General features: G+C 41.8%; 1 protein-coding gene across 1 annotated transcript; it reads right to left on the bottom strand.

Annotated features, from left to right (window-relative positions):
- On the bottom strand, positions 1-25,836 carry LOC100621407 (cytochrome P450 2J2-like). The gene is made up of 9 exons (XM_021096566.1): positions 25,540-25,836; positions 18,921-19,083; positions 14,553-14,702; positions 14,010-14,170; positions 11,985-12,161; positions 10,065-10,206; positions 7,261-7,448; positions 4,798-4,936; positions 1-520 (listed from the first exon to the last, which is right to left on the bottom strand). The coding sequence occupies exons 1-9, from the start codon at positions 25,747-25,749 to the stop codon at positions 342-344; spliced, it is 1,509 nt and encodes a 502-aa protein (XP_020952225.1). The 5' UTR covers positions 25,750-25,836; the 3' UTR covers positions 1-341.

Genomic DNA, 25,836 nt, shown 5'->3' with positions numbered 1-25,836 from the left:
TCACAGCTATGACTTTATGATGAGCTTTATGGTTTCCAAACCAGTCCATTATTTCCTCTGATTTTTACAGCAATTCTTCTTTTGCAGAAGCAATCATGATCCTCTTCAAATCTCCCGGATGAAAAGGCAAATGACTCACATACATCATAACTGATTTGCCCAGGGCCACACTGGAGATGGCAAAGCTGGGGTTTGAATCCAGGTTCCTCCGAGTGCAGTTCCTAGGACCTGTGCTCAGAGGCACTTCATGCTGTCCCCTCACTTCTGAGCAGGAGCCCCTGCCTTGGGGGAGGTGCCCATTCTTCCTGCTTTCCTTCCCCTCTCGTTCCACCCCCACAACCTCATGCCCTAGAAATAGCACAGATGCGGTAGGTGACTGGGGAGACCATTGGGACCACACTGAACTTGAGGCTCAGCTTCTCATTGTCTGGAGGCCTGAAGGTAAATTTTTGTAAAAGGGAAGTAAAGAAAACGAACAGCTCAGTCCTGGCCAGCTGCTCTCCAAGGCACGCCCGCTTCCCTGCAAGACAAAAGCGTAAGAGGAGTTACCTTCCTGGTGGTGTCTGTGCCCAGCAAGGACTGAGATCTTCTACCATGTCTGCCAAAGCCCGAGCCAAGGACAGGCCTGCTGGGCCTGGGGCTTTATGGACTCGGCTTGTTAGATCCCAACCACCTGGGTTCATCCAAGCCCAGAAAGCATCAATCCACAATCACACACTCCAGAGCCTTCAGGGGCGGGCAGGTGAGGCACAGGTGTGAAGGTTCAGGGTGTAGATGGAGGAAGGGAGGGGCCTGGGTTGACTGGAGAGTGGCATTCAGCCTAAAGACTTTCCAAAACCCATTAGCAAACAAAAAACACAAGTGCAGACAAAACCCAAAACTCTGTGATAAGGTTTTCAATTCTTAAAACTGCCGCAAAGTATAAGCAAGCCAATGTCAGAACAAGGTTCCTCAAGTACAAGGCATCTTTTTCTTGTGTCAGGTTTTCCTCCTTAATGAATGGGACTCTCCTTGCCATGGCCCCTCCTGCAGGGCAGGCCCCTTCTTATCAGGCTGTGCTCTGACCCCCACTCCAGGTCTCCGCTGCCCCCTCCCCTTCCTGAATGCCCTCCTTGCCCCACTTGGGCTACAACACCCCACACTGGTCTCTACCTCCATCTCTCTTCTGTGGGTCTGAATAACTTCCTTTCTCCCTAGTGATGTATATTCACTGCAGGAAGGAAAAAGAATTCTGAAAAGTATAAACACAATGAAAGAAGTCTTTATTCCCACAATCCCGACCAAACCCTTGCTAATGTGTTAACACATTTCCTCACTGTCCTTGTAAGGATTCTCCCGCAGTCACTGGGATTATCTCTGTGGTTAACACTGTGCGCTGCTTTGGCTACTTTGCATTTCCCCTGTAATGAAGTATTCTTGGAAAATCATTAATACCTGCATGCCTCAGTTTCGTCCTCATCCTGTAATGAGTTGTTGAGGAGATAAAATTAGAGAATATCAGCAAAAGTGTTTAATGAATGGGAATGCACTTCAGAATTATGCCAATATTGTATAATTTTGTTCCTGTTTCCCACCAGCACATGCCTAACCACCTCTGCTTCCCCATCCTTACCTCTACCCATCACAAATAGTACAATGAGGAAATCTGTTAAAATGGAACCAAAGCAGCTGTACTTAAACACCTAAGATTCTCTGAGAAGGATACAGGTTTTGTGACAAAATTGGACTCATAGAATATGGGACTAGGGTCAAAGTACTGGTCCCATCAGTAACCATACCTGGGTCACAAGTGAACCCTTTATTCTCACAGAACTAAACAATTCTGACTTGTCAAATATGTGAAATAATCTGTCTCCTGTGTTATGTGGTTATCAGTAAGACAGCAGCTATGACTTTGCTTTTAAAATCATGGAAATGAGGACATAGTTTCAAATCTTCATCCTGGATTATAGAAAACTTGAACTTTCTTCTTGTTGCTTCCACTTAATGGGGCATCACTAACTAACCAGGTCAATTAACTCATTAGTAAAATGGGAGCATTGACCTAGGGTTTTCAGGAAAATTTATTTCTGACCTCATCTCTGATGATTTGGTGATTTTTTTTTTTTTTTTTTTAATGAGGAATCAGCTTTTTGCCTTTCAGGAAACTATCTGCTGCTTTGTTGGATCAAGTGGGAAAAACTTAAATGAGGAAAGAAAATAGACATCTATTATAATTTTGTTGAATCTGCCCTCATTGTGCCCATGTCCTAATTACACACCTGATCGTCTTTTCCAAGCGAAGGGAAGGAGAGTACCACACCCCCTCTCTTCAAGGAAGCTGTCTTTACAATGTGCTGGATCAAGGCAAAGCCACTCTGTGCCCAAGATGCGAGTGTGGTGAAAAAAAACACCTTGACAGTGGTGTTGACACTTTAAGTCAGTGCATTTTTTGAGTTTTTAGTTCCTACACTGTTTAGTGAGTCCTCATTCTTCACAGCTGAGGGAATCCCCACACTTCTTGCCTCTCTGGATTTCTTTCTATTCAGGCAGAAAGACAGAGAATGAGACCACCTGATTGCAACAATGGCTCCAATTCCCTACCACCCCTCTCTGTATTACATCATTTGCAATGTGATTTCATAGCCTTTATAAAAATTTTAGTATTCTCCTTTCCCCTGGACTTGGGGCAGACCTTATGACCTGCCTGGGCTAAGAATGCAGTGGGAAAAATTGTTGTCAGTTCCCAGCATGGCCCTTCAGTTCCCTTCTATTCTCCCTTTTGGGGGTCTTATCTTCAACCTGTACACCAGCTGGGCTAGCTTGCTGGAGGATGGGCAGTAACTTGGCAAAGAGCCCCGTTGTCCCAGCTGAGGTCATCCTGAATCAGTTTTCAGCTACCTGACCTCCTATTCAGGCAGTAGAGCCCAGCTTAGATCAGTTGAGACCTAGGTCAACTGTAGACTTGTACATAGTAAAACATTCTTACTCTTAAAACACAGAGATTTCAAACTTTGTTATTTAGCAATATAATATCTGATACATATGATATGAATTAGGTGAATCATAAAATCCAAGGGCCTTTATGTGGGAAATGAGTTCTAATTGTGCAAGAAAGAGCACTAGATGAAAACTAGAAAAACTTGAGTCTAAGTCCCTAGGCTACCAAATTCTTAGGTATACGATCTTGGGTAAGAAACAACTAGTATTCCTAGTTTCTTTAACTTAAGAAAGCAAACAGTTGTCCATTTCCTGTCTAATTGTTAACTGGGTTGTTTTAAGGCTTAAATGAGATAATTTGCTTGCAAATGAAATTTGTTATTATAATGGTGTATTCCCACTATCATTAGCAAATGAAAATCCAAACCAAACAAAACAAACAAAAAAACAGAGAGGCAAGAATAATCACAATGCTTGGAATACACAGTTGAAACTCTGTACTACAATATGAAATCTGAACCTCTTGTAGATAGGAAGTTTGGAAGGTATTCTTATATCTCATATCTGCTTTCATGTCAGAAAGTGACTTGTCTAATGAGAGCAAAGTTGACACAAAACCAGAAGAAAAAAAGACAAAGATGATCTAATCAGAATCGGTCCAGCCACACTTTGGAGAGAGTCTTACAGCAGGAAGGCCTGGACTCCTGGTCACATCTACATGGGTTCCAGTTCCAGGCCCCACCTTTTTGTACTAGTGGTATGATCAGAAAAATGGTACTATCTCAGAAAATCAATCTATTAAATTGATCATAAGAAAACTATCATGAAGTTCAGAGTGTCAACTCAGTGTAGAGGTTAATTACCTTTCTGGAGACACTGCTTGGAAGAGCACAGGCTTTAGTTGTTGATAAACCTGGTTGACATTGAGATCTAGTTCTGCCACCTCAGCTTTATGACTTTAGATGCCATAGTTGACCTGCTACGCCTCAGTTTCCTTATCTCCATTGTGGTGATAGGAATTTGAACTTTGTAAGGTTACACTCCAACACATGCTCATGAGATATGTTTTTCTTCTACTGAATTCAATGTCATATAGTCAGGGGAGAATGTTTAACACATAACAGGTACTCAGGAATTATTTATAGAAATGAGGAATTGGGAAATTACTTGGAACTATCTCTGCAATATACCTAACTCAATACCTGGAATGTACTAAGAGTTTTCCTCACTCATTTTACAATGAGTTAAAACACTTGTTCAGACCTGGCTGGCTTGGAAACATAAAGGAGAGTTTTCATGGCATCTTCTTTCATATCTTTGAAGTTGTACACCAATAAAATATATTAACTAGATTTTTAAAGGGTCATTAGAATTTAAAAAGCAAAAGGACATATTCAAAGAGCACTTGTAGAGTTGAAACCCACTGAGTTAAGTCTGTGGCACTTAGAGTCAGTCCTGATGCCCATAATGAGAAGAAAGCAGCCCCTTTCCTTGCCCCTCCCCCACCTCCTTCTTAGAAATTGGCTCCAGTTCTGTGTGACTAGCTGGCCCTTTAAGAACTTGAGACATGTAAAAACTCTATATAGCTGGAAAATGTCCAAACTTATTGTCTGAGCTTCTGTCCTCAGTGTTCAGGGGGCCAGAATAAGGTGAAGCTGACTCTCCATCAGAATGAAGCAAGGACTTAGGAAGTAAGGGCATCAGTCCTGGTGATGCCCTGCACAGGGAATCCTGGGGGCAAGCAACAGCAAGAGGGTGCCAGGCTAGGTAGGGCTAACCTGAGACCTTCCTGCTGAAGCAAAGCCCCACAGGGAGAAGAGTGGGGAAGGGCTGAGAGAGGGACTCTAGGTTCCCACATTCCTATTTATTGCCACTCACCTATTGAGAAAGGCAGAAAGGCTTCTCTTTTCTTAAACTTTCCATTCTCCAGAAAATGCTCTGGATTGAATGTGTCTGGGGTGGCCCACTCTGTGGGGTCCCTGTGCAGTGCAGTCAGATTAGTCATGATCATGGTCCCCTGGAAAAGACAGCAAAGACTCAGGCAAGGTCTGACCAGCACAACACACCTGTGTAAAGGGGGAACCATTGCTAGGTCTCCCACCAAGGCTATAGTACCCTGAACTCCCTCAATCCCCTCAACCTACCATCTTCAGAACCCAACCCCTTGGACCCTCCCCTATACCATGCACAGTCTACAATGATGGACTGGAACTGTCTGCAGAGTATGTTACCAGGGAGGTGTGACTACTCTTGACTGTAGGTGGATCTCTACAGGGACCTATCAGTGCAGGGCATGGAGTGAATGTGTGTGCGTCAATGAGAAAATAATGTGACAGTGGCCAGTCATTTCTGTATCACAATCAACCCTGCTGCTCAGAGAAGTGACAAAAATGGCAGGTCTTCCAAGGTAAAAAATGCCTCCTATGTCTTGTTTCCTCCATTCTCTTCCCTCCGCAGTCCAGAGAAGGTTCAATAATAGATTCCCTTGCCCAAGAAAAGGAGCCAAGATCCTCCCAGCAACATAGCCAGGAACCCAGGAGTCCTTCTTACTGCTTCCTTTTCCCTCACTATGCCTTCATCCAACCCTTCATCAAGGCTTGTTTATTTCACTTTAAACTTCTCTTGATTCTGTCACTTCCATTTAGGTCTAGGCGTCCCCTTGATTGTCTCTACTCCCATCATGGCTGCCTAACTATGTCCTGTATCCTCTCTTTCCTCTTCCATTGTGCTACACATGCTGAAAGCAGAGTGAGCTTTAAACAAGATTTAATCGTGTCACAGGCATCCATTCACCATACCCTGAACTTGATAGATACCCTTCAGTAAATCCCATCTCTCTTAGACAAAAGGTGCATCACCTGAGCCCTGTCTGAACCCCTCCTTCTGCCTTCACTCTGACTATAGGGACCTTCCTTAAGTTGTTCAAACATGCCATGTATTCCCACTCATTTACAGGCTGTTCACCTTGCTTGGAATATACTTCATCCCTACTTTGTTACCAAGTTAAATCTTTATCATCCTTCAATCATCATTTCAAATATAACTCCATTTTGGAAGATTTTTCTGCCCACTCTTACTCCCACTCCCCATTCCAGGTGGCCTGCAACTTTAGAGAAGCCAGTAACATTTTTCCCCCAGGCAGTTATCATGGTTTGTACTTATAAACTTGCATAATTATTTTACTCAGAGTTGTTTCCCCATACATGAATATTTCAGGTATTTAATGAATATCTATTGAATTAATAATGAATAATAACTGCTATTTTAAGCACTTTCTCTACTAAGTACTAGGGTAAAGTATTTACATGCTTGATCTCATTTTACGTCCACCTGTGATATAAGTTTAAATGCATTTTTACAAATAAAGAAAGTTCAGGAGGCTACATAAGGTATCCAGAGTCACACAGATGAAGAAACTAGAACCATGGTTTGACATCAAAGCTATGGCCTCTAAAGCATATAGTCAATGAGGTGAGATAACTCAGTCTCAAGTATGATTATTCTAGAAAATATTAAAAAAAAAAGTGGCACAACCAGTCTTGAGCTTGGATAATTCCCTGAAGCTAAATGAATCATTATCAAAATGCAAAGAACACCTCTGAAATAATTTAGACCTCAGCCTTCAATGACATGATGTCAGCCAGCTAGAACATAATGAGTATGATAGCCACAGGAATAGGTGCTTGTCCTGGATTTGCAGGGACAATGACCAAGAGGTATCCAAAGAGGAAGCTGTTCTGAATCTGCCTTGAGATCATCCCCAGTACGATACACCCAGAAGGACTTAGACAAACTGGAATGGATCCACAGAGGTTCACCAAGGTGGTAAAAAAGCACAGGAAGGGTAAATGTGCAGTGCGCAGAGAGGACACTAGGGGGCACAGGAGAGCTGCCTGCCTAGATCTTAAGAGTGGTGAGCGGAGTGAGAGTAGGATTTCCTTTGTGAAGACAGGGAATTTAACAGGAACACAATGAGAAGTATTGTAGGGAAACTATTTTTAAAGTCAAAGTAAAGCAACTCCTGTGGAGGGAACATGGTGTAGTACAAAAAAGAGGAGTCTAGGAAGCAGAACAGGTCTACTTCTGGAACCCAATACTTGTTACTTTGTAGCTGAGAGATCTTATGCAAGATTAATCATTCTCTGAGCCTTGGCTTCAAATTTATAAAATGAGAAAAACAGAATTATTCTGAGGACTGATAAAGACATTTTGAAAGAGCCTGTATGGTCCATGGTACATAATCACTGCTTCATCAGCATTGGTCCCTTTCCTTCCTGCTCTGATACTTTGTACCGCTAAGTACTAAGAGAGAATTGAGGCTATCAGTAGGTCCCTAATTACCTTGGGCAGGTGGTATCCAGCCAGGGTGGTATCCTCTACCACCTCCCTGGGCACGTTCAGGGGGATGATGTTGCCCATTCTCTGCACCTCGTGGATGACAGCATTGGTGTAGGGCATGGACTCTCGAGCTGCTGTGCTCGGCTGCTGTGACTGGCCGAGCACCCTGTCAATCTCAGCTTGGACTTTTTCTGGAAAAGCAAAGGAGGTTCTATTATTCCATTAGTCCATAACTTTCTTTGAGCCTAGTTAAGCTAAGAAATGGAAAAACCAGGATCATGATGGCTAAATTTATAGTAGGCTCTATAGACTCTTGTTTCTCTGGGATGTATATAAGTAGAGAGTTTCAGACAAATCTGGTTGCAAATTCTTGCTTCTCAACAGTCTTGCTACAAATTACTCAAACTCTCTGAGCCTCAGTTTCCTCTTTTTATTAGTGAGGATAAATCTACTTTTCTTTAGGATGTTTTGAGATTTACATATACTGACTTAAGGGGGTACCCAACAAATGAGAAACAAAACAAAACAAAAAACTGCTAAATCGTGCCCAGTTTATCTCTTTCCTTTTTTCTTTTTCCAACTTAATATAGATTCTAGCTGGATTTCTGGTTGCTCAGCTAAAGACTACATTTCCCAGATTCCCTTGTGACTGAGTCCTGTCCATAGGTTGTAAGTAGAAGGGCATTTAATGCCAGGAACATGCCCTTAAAAGGAGGCTGTGTGCCTCCTTCTCCTTCTTCCCTTCTTATTGGTAGGAAGTCATCCTCAGTGGTGAGCCATCTCTGAGAGTGCCTACAAGGGCGTTATTCTAGATACACAGAGCAATATGCTGGAAGGAGCTTGGACCCCAAAGGGTTCTGCATATTCCAGACTAGATTTTTTTTTTCACTTGACAGAGAAATAAACTTCCATTTTTTCTTATTGACCATTAAAATTTATTTACAATTTTGTTAAAATGCACATAAAATACAATTTAACATCTTAACTATTTTTACATGTATACTTTAATGATGTTAAGTATATTCACTTTTGTGCAACCAATCTCCAGAATATTTTTACCTTGAACAATGGAAATTCTGCATCCACTGAACCATAATATCCCATGAATTCCTACCCCCAGTCTCTGACAACCACCATTTTACTTTTTGTTTCTTGAATTCAACCCCTCCAGATACATCATATGAATAGATTGTTCATTATATGTCTTTTTTTGACTGGATTATTTAGTTTAGCATAATGTTTTCAAGGTTTAACCATGTGGTAGCATGTGTCAGAAGGTTTCTTTTTTAACACTGAATAATATTCCAAGGCATTCCTCATTTTGTTTATCTGTTCATCCATTGATTGACATCCATTGATAGACACATTCATCCATTGTTTCCGCCTCTTATGCCATTTTAAGCCATTGTTATATTTGGAATGTCTAACAGAGAAGCCAAATTTATATCCCAACTTGGTGACTTTTCAGCTTCAAACACACAAACAAACAAACAGTGACTCACAGTGACAAACACATTTTAAATCATGACTCAAGACATGTAAACATGAATATATATACTGTAAAACATACATTTATGCACATATACAAGAAGAAATAAAATTTCATGGAAAAAACTTATCCTTAGTACACAGGAATCAATTTGATCTTTTCTAATCTATTTTTTTTTAATTTAGGAAAAAAAGTTGGTCTTGATCTACTAAATAGATTTTATGTCATAATAATAAACTGTTACTCAGAGTTTGAAAACTACACCCCAATGGATTTTATCCTTCATATGCTTAAACTGTTCTGGGGCAGGAAGAAAGAATAACGATTGTTAACAGTCACTGTCCTGGAAAGTACTACAACTTGTGGGGAAGATATTTAAACAATACCTGATGAGTAAAGTAAGGGAGGTGCATTAGGTTATGTCTAGAGGAAGGAAATGATAGTAATTTCCTAGAAGAGAAAGTTTGAGCAGATTTTATTTTTTTCTTTTTACATTTTGTACCTGTAGCATATGGACGTTCCTGGGCTAGGGGTTAAATGGGAGCTGCAGCTGAGGCCTACGCCACAGCCACAGCCACACCAGATCCAAGCCACATCTGTGGCCTACACTGTAGCTTGCAGCAACACTGGATTCCTAACCAACTGAGTGAGGCCAGGGATCAAAGCTGCCTCCTCACAGACACTATGTTGGGTTCTTAACCTGCTGAGCCATAACGGGAACTCTTTTGAGTAGATTCTTCAAGCACAGCTAAGTGGTTTACTGTGTAGAGAAATTAATGATATGCATTTTATCCTTCTACAGAAGAGATGTGATGGCCGAGAGGCACAAACAAGGACAGTGCAAAGAAAAGGACATGTGCTTTAGTGAGGCCACCATGCAGTGTGGGCAGAGTTGAGGAAGGACAGGCAGAAAGAGGCACATCAGAGGATGTGATATACCAGACGAGGGCCTTTGAACACTGTCCACAGGGCGATGGAAGACATGAATTAAAAGGAGGGGAGGGTGTGCCCAGATTTCATATGCGAGTGGAATGGAGCTCTTTCCTGGAGCTCATGACAATGTCAGTGGACTTCACTCTTGCCCTCATGGACTTTACTTTCCCGAGGGTAGGGATCTGCTATGTGTGTGTTATGTGGACCCATCATAATCCTGACAGAAAAGCTGAAGAAGGTGCCTGATGTCAAGTCCACTTGGCCCCGTGACTCTCCTACCTGTCTCCCCATCCTACCAGGCTAGCCTCTGGCCCCACCTCTAGGTCAGTGTGTTCCAGGAGGCCCTATCCTGACCTGGGCCAAGCCCACCTATCAATGTGCTCACCTTGGATTTCGGGGTGCAGGGCCATGTAGAGCAGACCCCAGCGTAGCGTTATCAAAGTTGTGTCAGTTCCAGCAAACAAAAGGTCCAGGGTGCTACATATGAGGTTTTCTTCATGGAAACTTGAAGTAGCATTGCCCTTATTCTAGAAATCACAATGATTATTGGTTTATTCTGATGTTCCTGGTGTTAGAACACACATGGGGGGGGGTCATCCTAGAGAGAATGTGGAAGGAGAGACCCCAGGAGAAATGACTTGCCCTTGGCCATCTCAGAGGCAGAGGCTCATTACTGCCATATCATTAGCATCCTTCTGCCCCAAGAGCTGGGAGCTTCTGTTACCTTTGGCGGATGGAAATCAAGACAATTTTTTTTCACACCCATAATCTGGGAGACGCTATTAGAACACTGGAAATACAGCCTGGGTTCCAATATTACCCACCCCATTCACTATCTGTGTGACCTGAGCAAATTACTAAACTTCCCTGTGTTTCAGTTTCCTGTTTCATAAAATAAAAATACTAATACAGACCCCTTAAGATAGGATTATGATTATGTGAGATAGAAAGGTCATGTAGCCAATCCTCAACAAATGTTTTACTGATACTGGAAAGAATAAATGGAATTTCTCTAAAGTACAGAAATTCACACATATTCCTATATCCCTGTTAATCATTTCCTTTCTAGGTTAAGCTTCTCTGATCCCAACAGCCATTCCTCATGGCACTCCAACATCTCCAGCACCTTCCTCTAGAAGCTTCAATGCATCCACATTCCTCTGTGTGTGGTCCCTCATTTGCATGCCTTACAGTTAGTGATGTCTCCTCCTCAGAGAAGAAGTCAATGCTCCTACTAATGTTATGCTAATAAGGAGAGCAGATGGAAAGAAATCCACTTTTCTGTCTACTCCAGGAAAAGAAATGAATAATCCGAAGGTCAAACATGATGACTCTGATGCAGTAATTGGTGTGAACCAGAGGGCTTACTATGGTAAAGGCTATACATCCAATTTGGCTTTATTCCTGCTTCTTTCCTATCATGCAGGAAAGTGGATGATATGGGGATGAGAAAGGAAGGCAAAGTCTCTCCCACCTGAATGTAAAATCCAGCATCTGATTCAGTTTTACTCCTGTTCTTCACCAGGGAGCTGGGGGAAGGGGTAGGGAACTGGGCACCGGTCCAAGTAATAATGACATATTACTTGGATTTCCTTTTGTGTAAACCTCTTTCAGACATGGGAAGAGGCATAAACTATGAAAAGGAAGAACTTGGGCTTTGCCAGGCTCTATCTTTATTAAATATTAAAGCTCTATCTTTATTTCGAATTGTCTCATGAATTTGGAGTTAATGTTATTCCTACACCTGATTTTTACTCCCCTGTGATAGGCTGAATGATACCCAAAAGATGTACACATCCTAATCTCTAGAATCAGTTCATGATATCTTACCTGACTGAAGACACTTAGTAGATATAATTAAGTTAAGCATCTTGATGTGGGAAGATTGCTCTGGATAATCCCCATGGGCCCAATGATACAATCACAAGAGTCTTTATAAGAGAGAGGCATTAAGGTCAAAAAGAGAATATATTAGGATGGTGGCAGAGAGGATGCTACATCAATGCCTTTGAAGAAGGAGGAAGGAACCATCAGTCAAGGAGTGCAGGCAGCCTCTAGAAGCTGAAATGTCAATCAAATGGGTTGTCCACTAGAGCCTCCAGGAGAAGCAGCCCTGACTTTTCACTTGGCTTTAGCCTAGTGAAACCACTTTCAGACTTCTGACTTCCAGAATCACAAGAGGATGAATTTGTGTGGTTTCAAGCCCCCAAATTTGTAGTAATTTGTTACAGTAGCAGTAAGAAAGTAGAATACCTTCACTTCCTATGTAAGAATTAAACTCAGGAAACAACTCTGGCTTCCTCACCTTTTCTATTTCCTGGAGGTAAGCATCAATGAAGTCTCTTGCTTCAGCAGGATTCCAGTCTCTCCTGTGGTTTTCAATCACACGGGCAATAAACATTTCCAGTTTCTCCCAATCACTGAAGAGGGTTTGGTGGGGTCCAGGAAGGAATTTCATTATCCGTGGAAAGACATTGAAGAGCTGATTAAGAAAAACAAAATGATCGTGGAGGCGAGGTGGCGACAGTTTTCCACTATTGAAGACAATGATGATCTTCTCTTTCCATTTCTTTCCTTTGCTTACATTTAAGCCTTGGAGTCGCCCTTGATTCTTCTTTCTCTCATGCCTATTCTTAACCCCCTGGCAAAGAAGTTCCACACTCTGTCCAAAATACAACCAGTCTCAGACCTCTTCTCACCCCTGCACCTGCTTCGTCATCCCTTGTACCATCCACAGACATTTCCCACCTGGATGCTGTAAAGCCTCCCACAGTTTTCCTGAATCTATCCCTGACCCCCTTCCCAGTCTATTTTCCACGGAGCTACCAGAGGGATCATTTAAGAGTTTAATCAGATCATTTCCCTTTCTGGCTCTCAATCCTCCAATGATTTTCCATGGATTTAGACAAATTCCACACCATTCCTATCCTGGAGCTCTACGTGAGCCGGCCCCTCCCACTCCAGTGGCCTCCTCTTCCATCACTCCTGGGTCATCTCATCCTCTCTTACTCTTTCCAGCCCAGCCCCATAGGCCTCCATGGTCACATAAAAGATGTTCTTGGTTAGGCCTTTGCTTCCACTATTCTTTCCAGTGAAATGATCTTCCTCTGTAATCTGTGTAACTCCAGCCCCTTCCTTGGTTGAGGTGCTGCTCAGATGTCACCTGTTTAGACCTGTCTTACCTGATGAACCTATAATTTCTAGTATTCCTGTCACTCTCTTTCCATTTGCTCATCTTTTATTTCCCTTCATGGCAATTATCACTAGTATATGTAATGTGTATATATATGTGTGTGTATAAAATATGCGTATCTATTAACTATCTATGTACCTACCTATTTATGTTAAGCATATATATGTATTTGTTTGTCATCCCAATATGATGTATTCTCTATGTGGGAAAACGTTTTTAATGAAATACAGCAGTTTTTGAATATATTTTCCATCATGATATCTAGAATAAAACAAATAGGATAACATAATGCAAAATTGTCCCGAATTAAAGTGAAGCAGACATGCATTTGACTCTCAGCTCTGTTGCTTTTTAGCTATTAAGATTTTGGTTTTAATGATGATGGTGAAGATGATGATGTTGTCTGTTTAACTTGCTGGCTCCGGGGTTATTTCATGACCAAAAGACCTGAGATCTATGCAGAACTTAACACAGAGCCAGTGACCACCATGTGGGTTTGCTTATACATTCCCGAGATTGTTTACACACATCAAGATGCTTCATTTTGGAGTTCCCGTCATGGCTCAGTGGTTAACAAATCCGACCAGGAACCATGAGGTTGTGGGTTCGATCCCTGGCCTTGCTCAGTGGGTTGAGGATTCAGTGTTGCCGTGAGCTGTGATGTGGGTTGCAGACGTGGCTTGGATCCTGAGTTGCTGTGGCTCTGGTGTAGGCTGGCGGCTACAGCTCCAATTAGACTCCTAGCCTGGGAACCTCCATGTGCCACAGGAGTGGCCCTAGAAAAGAGATTAAAAAAAAAAAAGCTTCATTTCATCTTTAAAGGATTGTTGTAATCATTACCTGAGATAAGGTATGTGCAGTTGCCCATCAAAGTGCCGGGTCTATTTTGGGTCTCTAAGAAATGCTTCTTACCCCTGCCTCACTGCCCCATTTTACCCTCAAGTGAGTTTCTTTCCCTGGGAAGAGCTGGGAACTCACTGAAATTCCCATGGCTTCTTAGGTTCTATCTTAATAGGAGGGGATAAAACGGAATTGCTGAACTGGGGACTGCCATGATCAGAGGTGAGAATGAAGATCATTATTGATGTTAGAAATGTTCTTAGTCTACAGTAAATATTTAACAGAGAATTACCTCACCTGGCACCACAACAACGTCTGCAGATGCGTGACTTCACGCAGCAGCCTCAGCAGCTCCTGGAACTGATCATCCTGGTAGTCAAAGCGCTTCCCAAATGTGATGGAGCAAATGATATTGGAAACTGCGTTGCTGATTTTGAATTGAGGGTTGAAAGGCTGTCCTGGAGGCAAAGGAGGAGATGGACTCTTCAGATAGTTTCTATTTCTGCTGAGAGACCCCTCCACATAACACATGACATACTGACTACAGAACCACCTCTGAGATTGTGGCCCCACAATCCTACACATTGTGGCCCCTACATCCTGACATACAGCAAGTCCTTAGTCAATGCCTGGGAAGTCAAAGTGACGGCCAGCATTTAAAATCAGTAATGCACACAATACTCATTTTCTTGTACTTAATTCTCAAGCTCCATGGGGGCAGGTCATGGTTAACTGTGCACTCTTATCCCCTCTGTGCCCTACACAGTGCTGGATGTAGGACAGGCATGTAGGAACTTGAAGGAGCCCAAGTCCCCAGCACCTGTCCCATGACACACTCACCATTCTCCTCTCCTATTGCTTGGGTGAGGTATTGAGCCTCTTCCTGAATGCGTTCCTCTAAGCTCTTTTTTCCTAAACCAAAGTTCCTTAGTGTTGTCAGGGTGAACCTTCTTTGCTCCTTCCATACCTGGCCACTGGACGTGACCACTCCTGGGAAAAGAAAACCAACATTATGAAAATGAAGTCAACAAATGCCGTGTAATACAGTATCAGATGGGAGGAAGGAGAAGAGCATCAATGTACTTGCAAGCTGTTCAGAGAAATAGTCCCAAAGCAGTGGGTATAATGGTGATAATTTACTGATTGTTTGCAATGCCAGGCACTTTGGTATTTTTAATGCATTATTTAAGTTAGTACTCTGTCGGGAGCCATAAGGCTGCTCCAGTAAAGAAAGCAAAGCCACAGTCGGCACCTGCATGAGGCTTGTCTGGTTAGCAGAGCTACAGACAAGCTGAAGAAAGAAGAAGGGTTGCGGATGCGTGAGGCTTGTCTGGTTAGCAGAGCTACAGACAAGCTGAAGAAAGAAGAAGGATTGCAGAGCAATCCCTTGAAAGACATCGGCTCCGGGAAAATAAAAATGATATCCCCTAAAAAATATGTTAATCTATTTTTCTGTGTTTATCCTTCCTTTTCTATCTCTATTCACAGCTTTCTTACTGCTAAAGATTTGCCCTGGGTACGTAAAACACTTGAACCAAAACAGAATGAAGTTATTTAAACAATGTAATGGAAAAAGCCTTTGTTTTGGAGTAACAATTTATGGCACCTATTTTGTGAGAGTATACAGGGGAAACTTATGATTTCAGTCCCTTTACTTAAAAAGAAGTTTGGGGCTGGGAAAATGTTGTTTGGCCTATAAATTGCTATATTTTATAATAGATATATTTTTTATCAAATAACAGTGTCACCTGTAACTTTTATCCCTTGTGGGGGCACTTGATAATTTTTGGGTATAATACTCCTTTCTATTGAAATTGGTGGTTTGGAACTTACGTAAATCAGCACAATAGGTTAAATGCTTAGCTTGCTGGCGCCAAATAAATCGTAGTCTCAAGAATGTCATGAGCCCAAGGCTTTCATGCGTTTTGTTAACTACATACACCTTTAGTTAAAGAATGTTAGGTATCATAGTTGATTACTTATTAAAGCTTTGTTCTTAATATAAAATAGAACAGCTACTGTTGTTGACCTTTTAAGAAAAATACAGTGTGAAACTTTAAGTTTGTAATCTTGAAGGAAAATCTGAAGTTGAAAGGAACATGTTTTAACTAACCTTCTTTTTGTATCTCGGGTGGAGGGAACAAAAGGGCTTTAAATCAAATGTTAATGTCAAATCTTACACGAAACCTGATTGTGATAGGGTATAAAAACTGATGATTTTCATTTAATAAATTGGGTCATCTGCAGCATGCAGCTGAGGAGTTGGCTCCAATTCTTTCCGCGCCGTTTGTAGCCCATCCTCTCCTTCGGCACTCCCTGGCTGCTGGGGCTGGACCTCGGCAGTACTCACAGAAACTATCTGAGCTAGGCCCTGTCATTACTGTCAATTCCTCCCTCCCGCAATTTTGTTCATGAGAAAACTGAGGCACATGGGATAAAAGTAAATCCTGCAAAGTCACAGAGTTAGTAAGTAGCTGACCTGATATTGAAATTCATTTCTGCCTGAATCAAAAACCCAAGCTTTGATTACTTGCCACATAAGTATATTTAAGTATTTCTTATGCTACATAGTAAGAATGCACCCAGGAATTAGACCAAGTCCATATACACAAGGAGTCAAGGCTTCAACCCCCAGCTGGAACTTAAAAGATACATGAATGACTTAAAAAAAAAAAAAAAAAAAAAAACCCACAAAAACCAAGGAAACAAGAAGTCAGAACAAAACAGCCAAGGGAGGAAAAAAACCCATCTTAGTGTGTTCAATAGAGCATCATTTGTTGCATAACATAGGTGAGGCCACATTCCTTTCAAGTCTTCACTTTCTCTCTCTCTCTTTTCTTTTTTTTGTTTTTTCTGTCTTTTTAGGGCCACACCTGCAGCATATGGAGGTTTCCAGGCTAGGGGTCTAATCGGAGCTGTAGCAGCTGGCCTACGCCAGAGCCACAACAACACCAGATCCGAGCCAGGTCTGCGACCTATGCCACAGCTCATGGCAACGCCGGATCCTCAACCCACTGAGCAAGGCCAGGGATCAAACCCATAACCTCATGGTTCCTAGTCGGATTTGTTTCTGCTGCACCATGATGGGAACTCCAAGTCGTCACTTTCTGAACACTTTTCAACTCCTTCTAATATCTGGACTTGGTCTCCACCATCTCAAAGAAAGGGCCGTCCCTGCTGTTTGATCCAGGGTCCTTTCAACCTCATCTTGCTATCTCAACAGCATAGATGCTTCCTTTCTCAAACCCTCTCTTCCATGGTGCTCAGGAACCAGAGTCTCTAGATTTTCCTCCTGATTCTTTGACTGCAGATAATTTTTTTTTTTGTTAACTCATCTTCTATCAAATTCTGAAATGAACAAGTTCTTCAAGATTAGACCTTGGAGTTCCTGGTGTGGCACAATGGGTTAAGAACCTAAGTGCAGTGGCTCAGATCCGTGCAGAGGCACAGGTTCGATCCTTAGCCCAACACGGTGGGTTAAAGGATCCATCATTGCTACAGCTGTCACTAGTATTCAATCCCTGGCCTGAGAACTTCCATATGCTGCAGATGTGACCATTAAAAAAAAAAAAAAAAAGCCTAGATCTGAAACCTCTTCTCTTCCTATCCTATTCTCCATTTCTGGGAAAATCTCATTATTAACTCCTAAAATTTGAAATAACATCTATTAATGCTGAACCTCTATTTCAGTCTCTCAGCTCCAGACATATATACAAGTATCTACTGACTCTATTAACTTGAAGGCATTTCAAACTCAGCATATCCGTGACTGAATTCAGGGTTTCCTCCATACAACTTCCCACTCATCCCCAGCCAACACCTTGTCCTCCTCCAAATGTTTCTTCTTCCCATTTGGGTGTCCACCTCAAAATCTCATTCTCCCTCTACATAGGTCACCATGGCTTAGTGGATTTACTTCCTGAATATCTTAAATCCATGTATTTTCATAGTCACTATCCTGGTCTAACCCACTGCACTGTCATTTTCTGCCACTTCCCTTGTCCAAGCCACCAGCTTCTCTAACCTAAAGTGCTTCAATGGTCTCTTGTTCTCTTTATTCCATTCTTGACATTGCAGCCTAGATAAGTCTTTGAAATATACAATGTAAGTATGATGATTCCTTTCTACACTTAGACCATTAAAGAGCTTCCATTGCTATTAGGAAAAAAACAACATCCTTAACAAAAACTTGCATGAACTATTCCTGGCCAAGCTCGGCTACTTCATCTCTTTTTAATTACTCCGTTTAATCCCTGTGTTTTCCATACTGGCCACTTTTCAATTCCTCAGTTCACTGCCCTTCTCCCACCTCAGACATTTTCATATTCTATTCCCTCTGTCTGTTTGCTTCCTCACTTTATTAAATTGTCACCTACTTCCACTAGCTTATCCTGAGTCTCAAGACTAGATTAGATGCCACTAACAAGTGTACCCTGTTCTTATCTTCATCATATTAATGCCTTAAATTATTAGAGTAATTGATCCTGATTTCCTGAATAGAATGTAAGTTACCAAAAAACAAGGATTTTATCATTTTACCTTATGGTGATATCACTGGTGTCTAGCACCAGGCTTTACATGGCAGATAATAAATAAAGTGAATGGATGAAGGGCTAATGGATAAAACATTTCAAAGAGTAATTGAGAAGCAGCTGGAAAATATGGCGCTTTGGTGGAGGAATAGACTTGACCTTTTCACTAGATTTTTAAATGTGTGAGTTTATTTAATGATCATTTTAAGTATTTATGCCAAACTCTTCTAACATAGATGGAAGGTTTGAGACACCTAGTGGGGCACAGCCTTAACAAGAGAGATGGATTAAGGAACCAGAGGCGAAGGGTCACATAATCAGCAGGAGGAAGCAGATACACATCCATTTTCCTAGGGGATGAGATTTGAAAGGGAAGCAGAAAGAGGAGAATGCATGGCCTATTCCTCTGCTTAAAAAACATATCAGTGATGTGCTACTTATTTATCAAATATCCAGAGTGAGGTCATACAAGTGACAAATCCCTGACACCAGTGCTGACCCTGCCAGGTCCCTGAGGGAGTCCCTTCAACAGGGAAATATAGGCACTCGGTTTCCTTTAGGGCCAATAGTTTTATGAAGGGCCTGGTCCCAGGGAGTTTGAAGGATTACAGTCTCACTGGCAGCTTTTACCGACCACAGGCTATCAAACACACGTTACATTAGTCCAGAAACTCACCTTTGTTCTTAAAGACACGATCTTGGATAGGGAGTATGGGGCGGTTTGCAAACTTTTGGTTCTGATGGACAAGAACTTCTTTGATTAAAGGCAATCCAGTTACAACAACTGCAGATAAGGCACATAAATCCAGGCTAAAGATGTTTCCATATTTCTTCACAAACTGAAAAACAGTTAAAATTGTCACAGATGAATATGCACATGTCTGTGTGTCTAAGAATGGAGGGTGTGTGTAGCTTGTGTGTGTGTGGGTGAAGTTTGAACTGAGGGGAGTCTGGTTGTATGTGTGTGTATGCAGTTTGGTCTGATGGGAGTGTTTCTACCTGTTTCCATATCTCCTCCTCTCAACTAGATTTGGATTGAATCTACTACAGGACTTGGATATTCCTCATAAACATTCATTCATATGCTCAACCTCCTCAAATTGAGGGAGCATCTCCCATGTGTCCTAAGAACCAGGTGTAAAGCTATCACTATAACACAATCAACAAGGTCTCTAACCTCAAGCATCTTGGAGTCAAGTGAGGCAGAGAATTCAGCATTTGTGACTCACCAGGGAAGGCTGGGATGTGTTGAGTGAATGTCTGGTGGAGGGAGCATGGACTTGTTTAAATCACATCTGTTTGACCAGGAGAGAATGTCCCCTTCCTCAACACGTTCTAGGTGACAGAAAGTCACCATTGGGCTGGTCCAGGCATGGAGATGAGCACACAAGCTCCAGAGCCGTGTGCACATCTTAACTCTATAGTTGAAGCTCTGAGCTCTCAGAACAGTTGTTTCACTTGTTTTCAGCCTCAGCTCCCCAGCTATAAATTCAGAAAATTTTCCTCCCTCAAACAGCTCTGTGAGGAAGAAATTGAGAGCAGCAATGTGAAAGGCATTTTGTTTCCTGGTACCTGGACGACAGCCACTCAAGACTCTGAGGAATGAATGGGCCCTGAGTGCAAGGAGATATAGATGCACTTGCTCATGGTGACATGGAGGACAGGATGATGTGTAAGAGAGGCTCACGTGCTCATAGACAACCACATGCACTGGGTGCTATGCTAAGCACCTTTCATATTATATCTCATTTAACCCCACAATCTCTTTATGGTAGTAATGACTTGCCTCCACTATTATAAGGCAAATGAGTCAGAACAGAAATAACTTAACCAAGGTGACAAAGCTACTGAATGTTGGGGGAAATTTGGCAGGCATTATGTAAGATTTAAGGACAAATCCATGAACCTGAGATGGTGATAGTACCTTAGGTTTAGTGGGAGTGAGAGTGAAAGTGAGAATGAGAGTGAAGGGGTAGAGAGAGGAAGAGAAAGAGAGAAAGAGAATAGAAGAGTGTGTTTTTGTGTGTGTGTGTTGTGTGCAGTATGTACAAGGATCACTTGGATGCCAATTAATGATCATTAATCAAAATCTTTCCTGACCTGTTTAATCCAAGAGATGAATCTAAGACCCTGTCTCCACCTCTAGTCTGCAGGGCTGTGTCTAGCTGGTAAACAATTCTTATCATTACCACTCTGTACTATAAATTATTTGATGGGAGAAATTCAGGAAGCAGAAAGGGGTTCTGGATATGTTCCTGGAAAGAATACCTCTCAGTTGAGTAGGGTTATGGAAGATAAGACTGACAAGGTAAGATAGACCAAGGATGCTTTAATTTCAAGTGCAATATTTTGAATCTTGTTTTGTTTGCAATTAGAAATTTGAATAGAAGAGGTAATGTTAAGTGAGTGCTTAATAACTTGGATTCTGAAGTCATACAAAAGTATTTGTGTCCAGCTTCTGCCAATTACTTTCTATGTGATTTTTGGTCAAGATACTTAACTTCATGTGTCTTGGTTCCCAAATCTATAAAATGGGTTCCCAAATCTATAAAAAGAAATCTCAGGGATATTACTAGTTCCCAACTTTAGGTTGTGATAAGTATCCATAACACCAAAGTTAATAATAGAATTATTTATTGTTATTGATATATTTCCGGGTGTATTTTAGCAAAAGGACTCTGGTAAGGTATGGACAAAGGGAGGGAGGGAAAGTGGGCAGAGAGTAGACTGATGGAGCCCATGCAGCTGTCAGGCCAGACAAGCGATGCTTGGTGTGCAACCAACCACTGGCTTCCCTTGAGTTTGTTACTATAAACTTTTGAAGAAAGGGTGAGAGTGGTAGATGTAAAATAAGCATCAACCATGTGCTAGGCACCCTGGCAGTAAACTGATATTGATGGACCCATTTGATTCTTATCATAACCCTATAAAGAATTCCCAGTTTTCAGAAAAAGAGGCACAGAGATTTAGTGTAGCTAGTGGGCATAGAGCTGGGCTTTCTCTAAGTCTCTCTGTCTTATGCTTAAATGAAGGCATGAAGATATTCTCTCTTCTGAGTGATGGAGCTCCGTAAGCATTAGCTGGCCACGTGACTTCCCAGTTGGAAACCACATTTCCCAACTTCTTCAGGTGTACCCATGGGACGTCAAAAGTGGTGACATATGCATCCTCTGGGTCCTGTCCTTGTATGAAAGTTGCTTCTCACCATCTCCTACTTGCCTCTTTGCATGGACGGTAACTCACACATGATGATACTGCAGGACCAGAGCAGCAAGATAGAAGCACTGCGGTTTTTGGATGACCTTATGGTACAAAGCAGCCTTCCTATCTTGGACATCCTGCCAACATCTAAACTCATTTGTGGGACAGAAATAAATTTCAATCTTTTTTACACCATTGAATTTGGGGGTCTTTTTGTTACAAGGGTTTAATGTATACCCTCACTAATATAGTCATTCACTTTATCTACATTTCCCCACCTTAATCCAATTAGATTTTCTCTTATTTACATAAATGCTCCTATAATAAGCCATGTAGCTATGGTGGAGAAAATTTTAAAAATGGGAGGAAAAATAAGAAAGGTGACCCTCATGCCACATAAATAGGCCAAATTCTTCACTGCCCTCTCCTGTGTTTTAGCTCATTCCACTCCTACCCCCCATTTATTTTATTTACTTATTTTGCTTTTTAGGGCTGCACCTGCAGCATATGGAAGTTCCTAGGCTAGGGGTCTAATCGGAGCCATAGTTGCCGGCCTATACCACAGGCATGGCAACACAGAATCTGAACCATGTCTGTAACCTACACCACAGCTCAAGCAATGCCAGATCCTTAACCCACTGAGCAAGGCCAGGGATTGAACCCACAACCTCATGGTTCCTAGTTGGATTCATTTCTGCTGCACCACAATGGGAACTCCTCACTTGCCTCCATTTAAAAATCTCCTGTCCCCTTTACTCAGTGCCTCTTGCCTAATATGACTTTCATGTTCAGCTGAATCAATTTGAACATTCTACAGAGGCTATCCCCAGGGTTTCCCATCCACAGTGATCCCACCTAATGTCATCTCATTTGGTTACCAAAGGCTATACTGCACATTTCATCACACACTGTCTTGTACTGTGCCTGCCACATGATAAGCACTTCATAAATGTCTGCTGAATAAATGAACCCTGAAAAAATCATTTATCCTCTAATTATGTCAAGAAAAGTCAGGCAGCATATGTAGAGACTGCGTCTAGGAGTCAAACAGTCCTGAGTTCTAGTTCTTGTTTGGCCATTATTAATTTTGAATAACTTAGCAAATCACTTGACAGTATTCAGTGGTAAAATGAAAGAAATCTCAGATGATGCCTAACTTGCATGTCTATTGCCAAGATTAAATGAAAATGAACATATAAATCCAGATACAAGATCTAGAAGATAGTTGGTACTTAATGTCTCTAAATTGCTAGAATATAAATTTGATTATATTCACACCATTCATTCACACCATTTCACTCCATTTTGTTTTAAAATCAAAAATATTAAAAATGCAAGCCTATATAAAATACAATTTAACAGTTCTGATGAAAAAATCTTTGAGCCAGGGATAAGACCCTAATCCCAGTTTCATCCCTGGCCAATTTCATGACATTAGGCAAATGAGTTATCCTCTCTAATCATATCCTCCTCAGTGGTAAAACAAGGGTCAATATCAAATATTTGATTCCAGACAACAGTGAGGGAAAGTGTCCCATTTTATTCCTCCCACTCATCATGATACTAATTGGCACAGATTAAAAAGATCTTCATCCAATACAATCCTGCTTTTTCTAGCCAAAGCGTGAGAAAAAGAGTGGCCCACCTGGACAGAACCTTTCAACCTTTCTACCATCCTGTTCTGGAGGCAAATAACATGAAAAACATGTGACCCTCACCCACCCTTATGAGGGGGCAGGGGAGGGAGGGTACTGCAATGGAGAATATGGGTGGAAACCCATCTTCACCTGACCTCTGCAGCAAATTGATGTCCTTCCCCTGCTGTGTCTGTGAGCTAAGTTGTGACTGTCACCTGAATGGCAGTACAAGATTCCTTGGAGTATTTGGGGGCAAAATTCTTATTTCTACCACTCTGCAGAAATAAGGGGGTTCTCTTCCCCATGGAGCAGTTATGAGTAGGTCTCTGACTTCCTTCCTCCCCTGTAATATGAAAAACACTATGCCACTCACAGGGGCTCCAGTCTTTTGTCCCCAGCCTGCATTGATGAGAATATGGGTTGAGTCCCGTCGGGGTGGACAACACTTAAGTGGGTTAGACCAGAATAGCATTGCAGAAGCATTGTAACCTAAATTGACATGTGAACCACAATCCACACAAATGAGCATTCTGAACACAAAAAGATTGACCATCTACTAAAATGAAGATTTACACAAATTCAGAATCATATAACTAAATACCCCAAATGTCCAAATATAATCCAAAATTACCCATATTTCCAAGAGCCAGAAAACACGAACTGGAATAAGTTGAAACAAATACAAAGATGATAGAAATGTTGAAATAATAGGATAAAGATTATAAGGCAGCTCTTATAAATATGTTTCAAAGTTTCAATAAACAATTACACTCTCAAAAAAATTAAAATTTAGACAGTCTTAAAGTAACAGAAAATATATATAAGAAAAAAGAGAAATTTTGGAACTTAAAACTACAATAACCTAAACAAAAAAAACTTCAATGTATCAAGTCAATGATAGACTGATAATGACAGAACAATCAGTAAAACTGAAAACATCAATGGAAAGTATCCAATCTGAACAACCCAGAGAAAATAGACTGAAAAAAGGGCAAGAACTGGGTCTCAGGGACCTATGTTATAATAATAAAAGATCTAACACTTGGGCCACAATGCCCAACAGTCCTAGAAGGAAAAAAAAAAGTGAACTTGGAAAAATATTTGAAGAAATAATGGGTGAAAAATTGTCAAATTTGGTAACAGAAAAACCATAGATCTAAGAAGTTGAGAGTGAACCCAGTAAATTCAAAGAATTCAACACCAAGACCTACCATAATTTAATTTCTGAAAGCTAAAAATTATATAGATTAATCCTGTCACTTAGTGGTACCAATTTGAGTATTTCTCCCAGAAAGTGATAAAACTTTCTACATCTATACTTGAGTTAATACTAGACTTGCGTTTAAAGTACTCCAGGCGTTTCTAGAGTAAAGGGAACTCTTATTTGCTGGGAACCTACTATATTAACAATGACTATTCACTGTCTCATTTAATTTTCCCAATCACCTACTACAGGTAGGTACCTTGTTTATCAGCAAGATACCTATGCTGAGAGGCAGGGAAGCAGCTGAGATCATTGAAGAAATGTTGAATGCAGAAGGGAATTTTAAGGAACTCAGCAAGGCCAGTTAGGGAGCCCTGATGTGAGATGATTATAAAGAAGTGGAAAGAGGCTACAAGAAGGGTTCCAAGTGGCTCCTTAAGGAGTCTGAATTCTGGGAAGCAGCAGGAAGCACTGAAAAGTCTAAGTAGAGGAATGACACTTTCTGTCTTTTTTTTTTTTTAGTGCCACACCTGCAGGCATATGGAGGTTTCCAGGCTAGGGGTCTAACTGAGCTGTAGCTGCCAGCCTACACCACAGCCACAGAAACCCTGGATCCCAACCGCATCTGTGACTTAAACCACAGCTCACCGCAATGCGGGATCCTTAACCCACTGAGTGAGGCCAGGGATCGAACCTGACTCCTCATGGATACTAGTCAGATTTGTTTCCACTAAGCCAAGACAGGAACTCTGGAATGACACTTTTAAATGATTACTTTAGTGAAAGTGGACTGCAGGGCAAGGAGGCTGAAGGTCACGGGCTCAGGGGCTCAGTCCTTGTAGTGATGGGAGAATTCAGCTGAAAAGGCAAGAATTTAGGAAACAGTGTCATCATTTTACACTTGGGAAATGGAAACTCCAAGAGGGAAAGTATAGGATTTTTTTCCCTCCCAAGGATAATATTACATTACAAAGACCTATGGATCATATTATAAATAGGATGTTCCAATAGCAGGAAACAAGACACACGATTAAATGACGTAAAGAATGTAGGTGCCTGACACACTTAAGCAGTAACAATATTTCACTCCTAGAAAGGGCAGGTGGAATCATGTCAGTTGATGGTGAGGAGAAATGGGCTCAAAGCCTAGTGTACCTGCGTTCCCGCTTTAGTGTCAGAGCCCCCCTCCTTCTGCCCTCAGTACCCTGCAGGTCAGGGTCAGGACTCGGCCAGGCACCTTCGTCCGCTCCTACCCGTTGAAGTGACAGGTGTGCCTTCTCAAAGTCCAGATGGAAGAGGTTGCCCACGAAAGGCAGGCGCAGAGGCCCAGGCGGGTAGTTCTTTGGGCGCCGCTTTTTGAGGAAATCGGCAAAGAAGAGAAAGGTGACGGCGCCCAGCAGGAGAGTGCTGGGATGGAGAGCGGTCCAGAGAGCCTCTGCCAGGGAGCCCAAGGCCTGGGTCATGGTTGCGAGTGTCCCGCTCTTCCGTGTTCTGAGGCAAAGGTGATACCGCCCGCCCTCCGCCTCTGAGTTCCTAGCTCCGCCCACCTT

This window comes from Sus scrofa, chromosome 6 (genome assembly GCF_000003025.6).
Source record: "Sus scrofa isolate TJ Tabasco breed Duroc chromosome 6, Sscrofa11.1, whole genome shotgun sequence".
NCBI classification, from domain to species: Eukaryota; Metazoa; Chordata; class Mammalia; order Artiodactyla; family Suidae; genus Sus; species Sus scrofa.
Note: the sequence above shows the minus strand (reverse complement) of the source record. Positions and strands in the feature narration are given on the sequence as shown.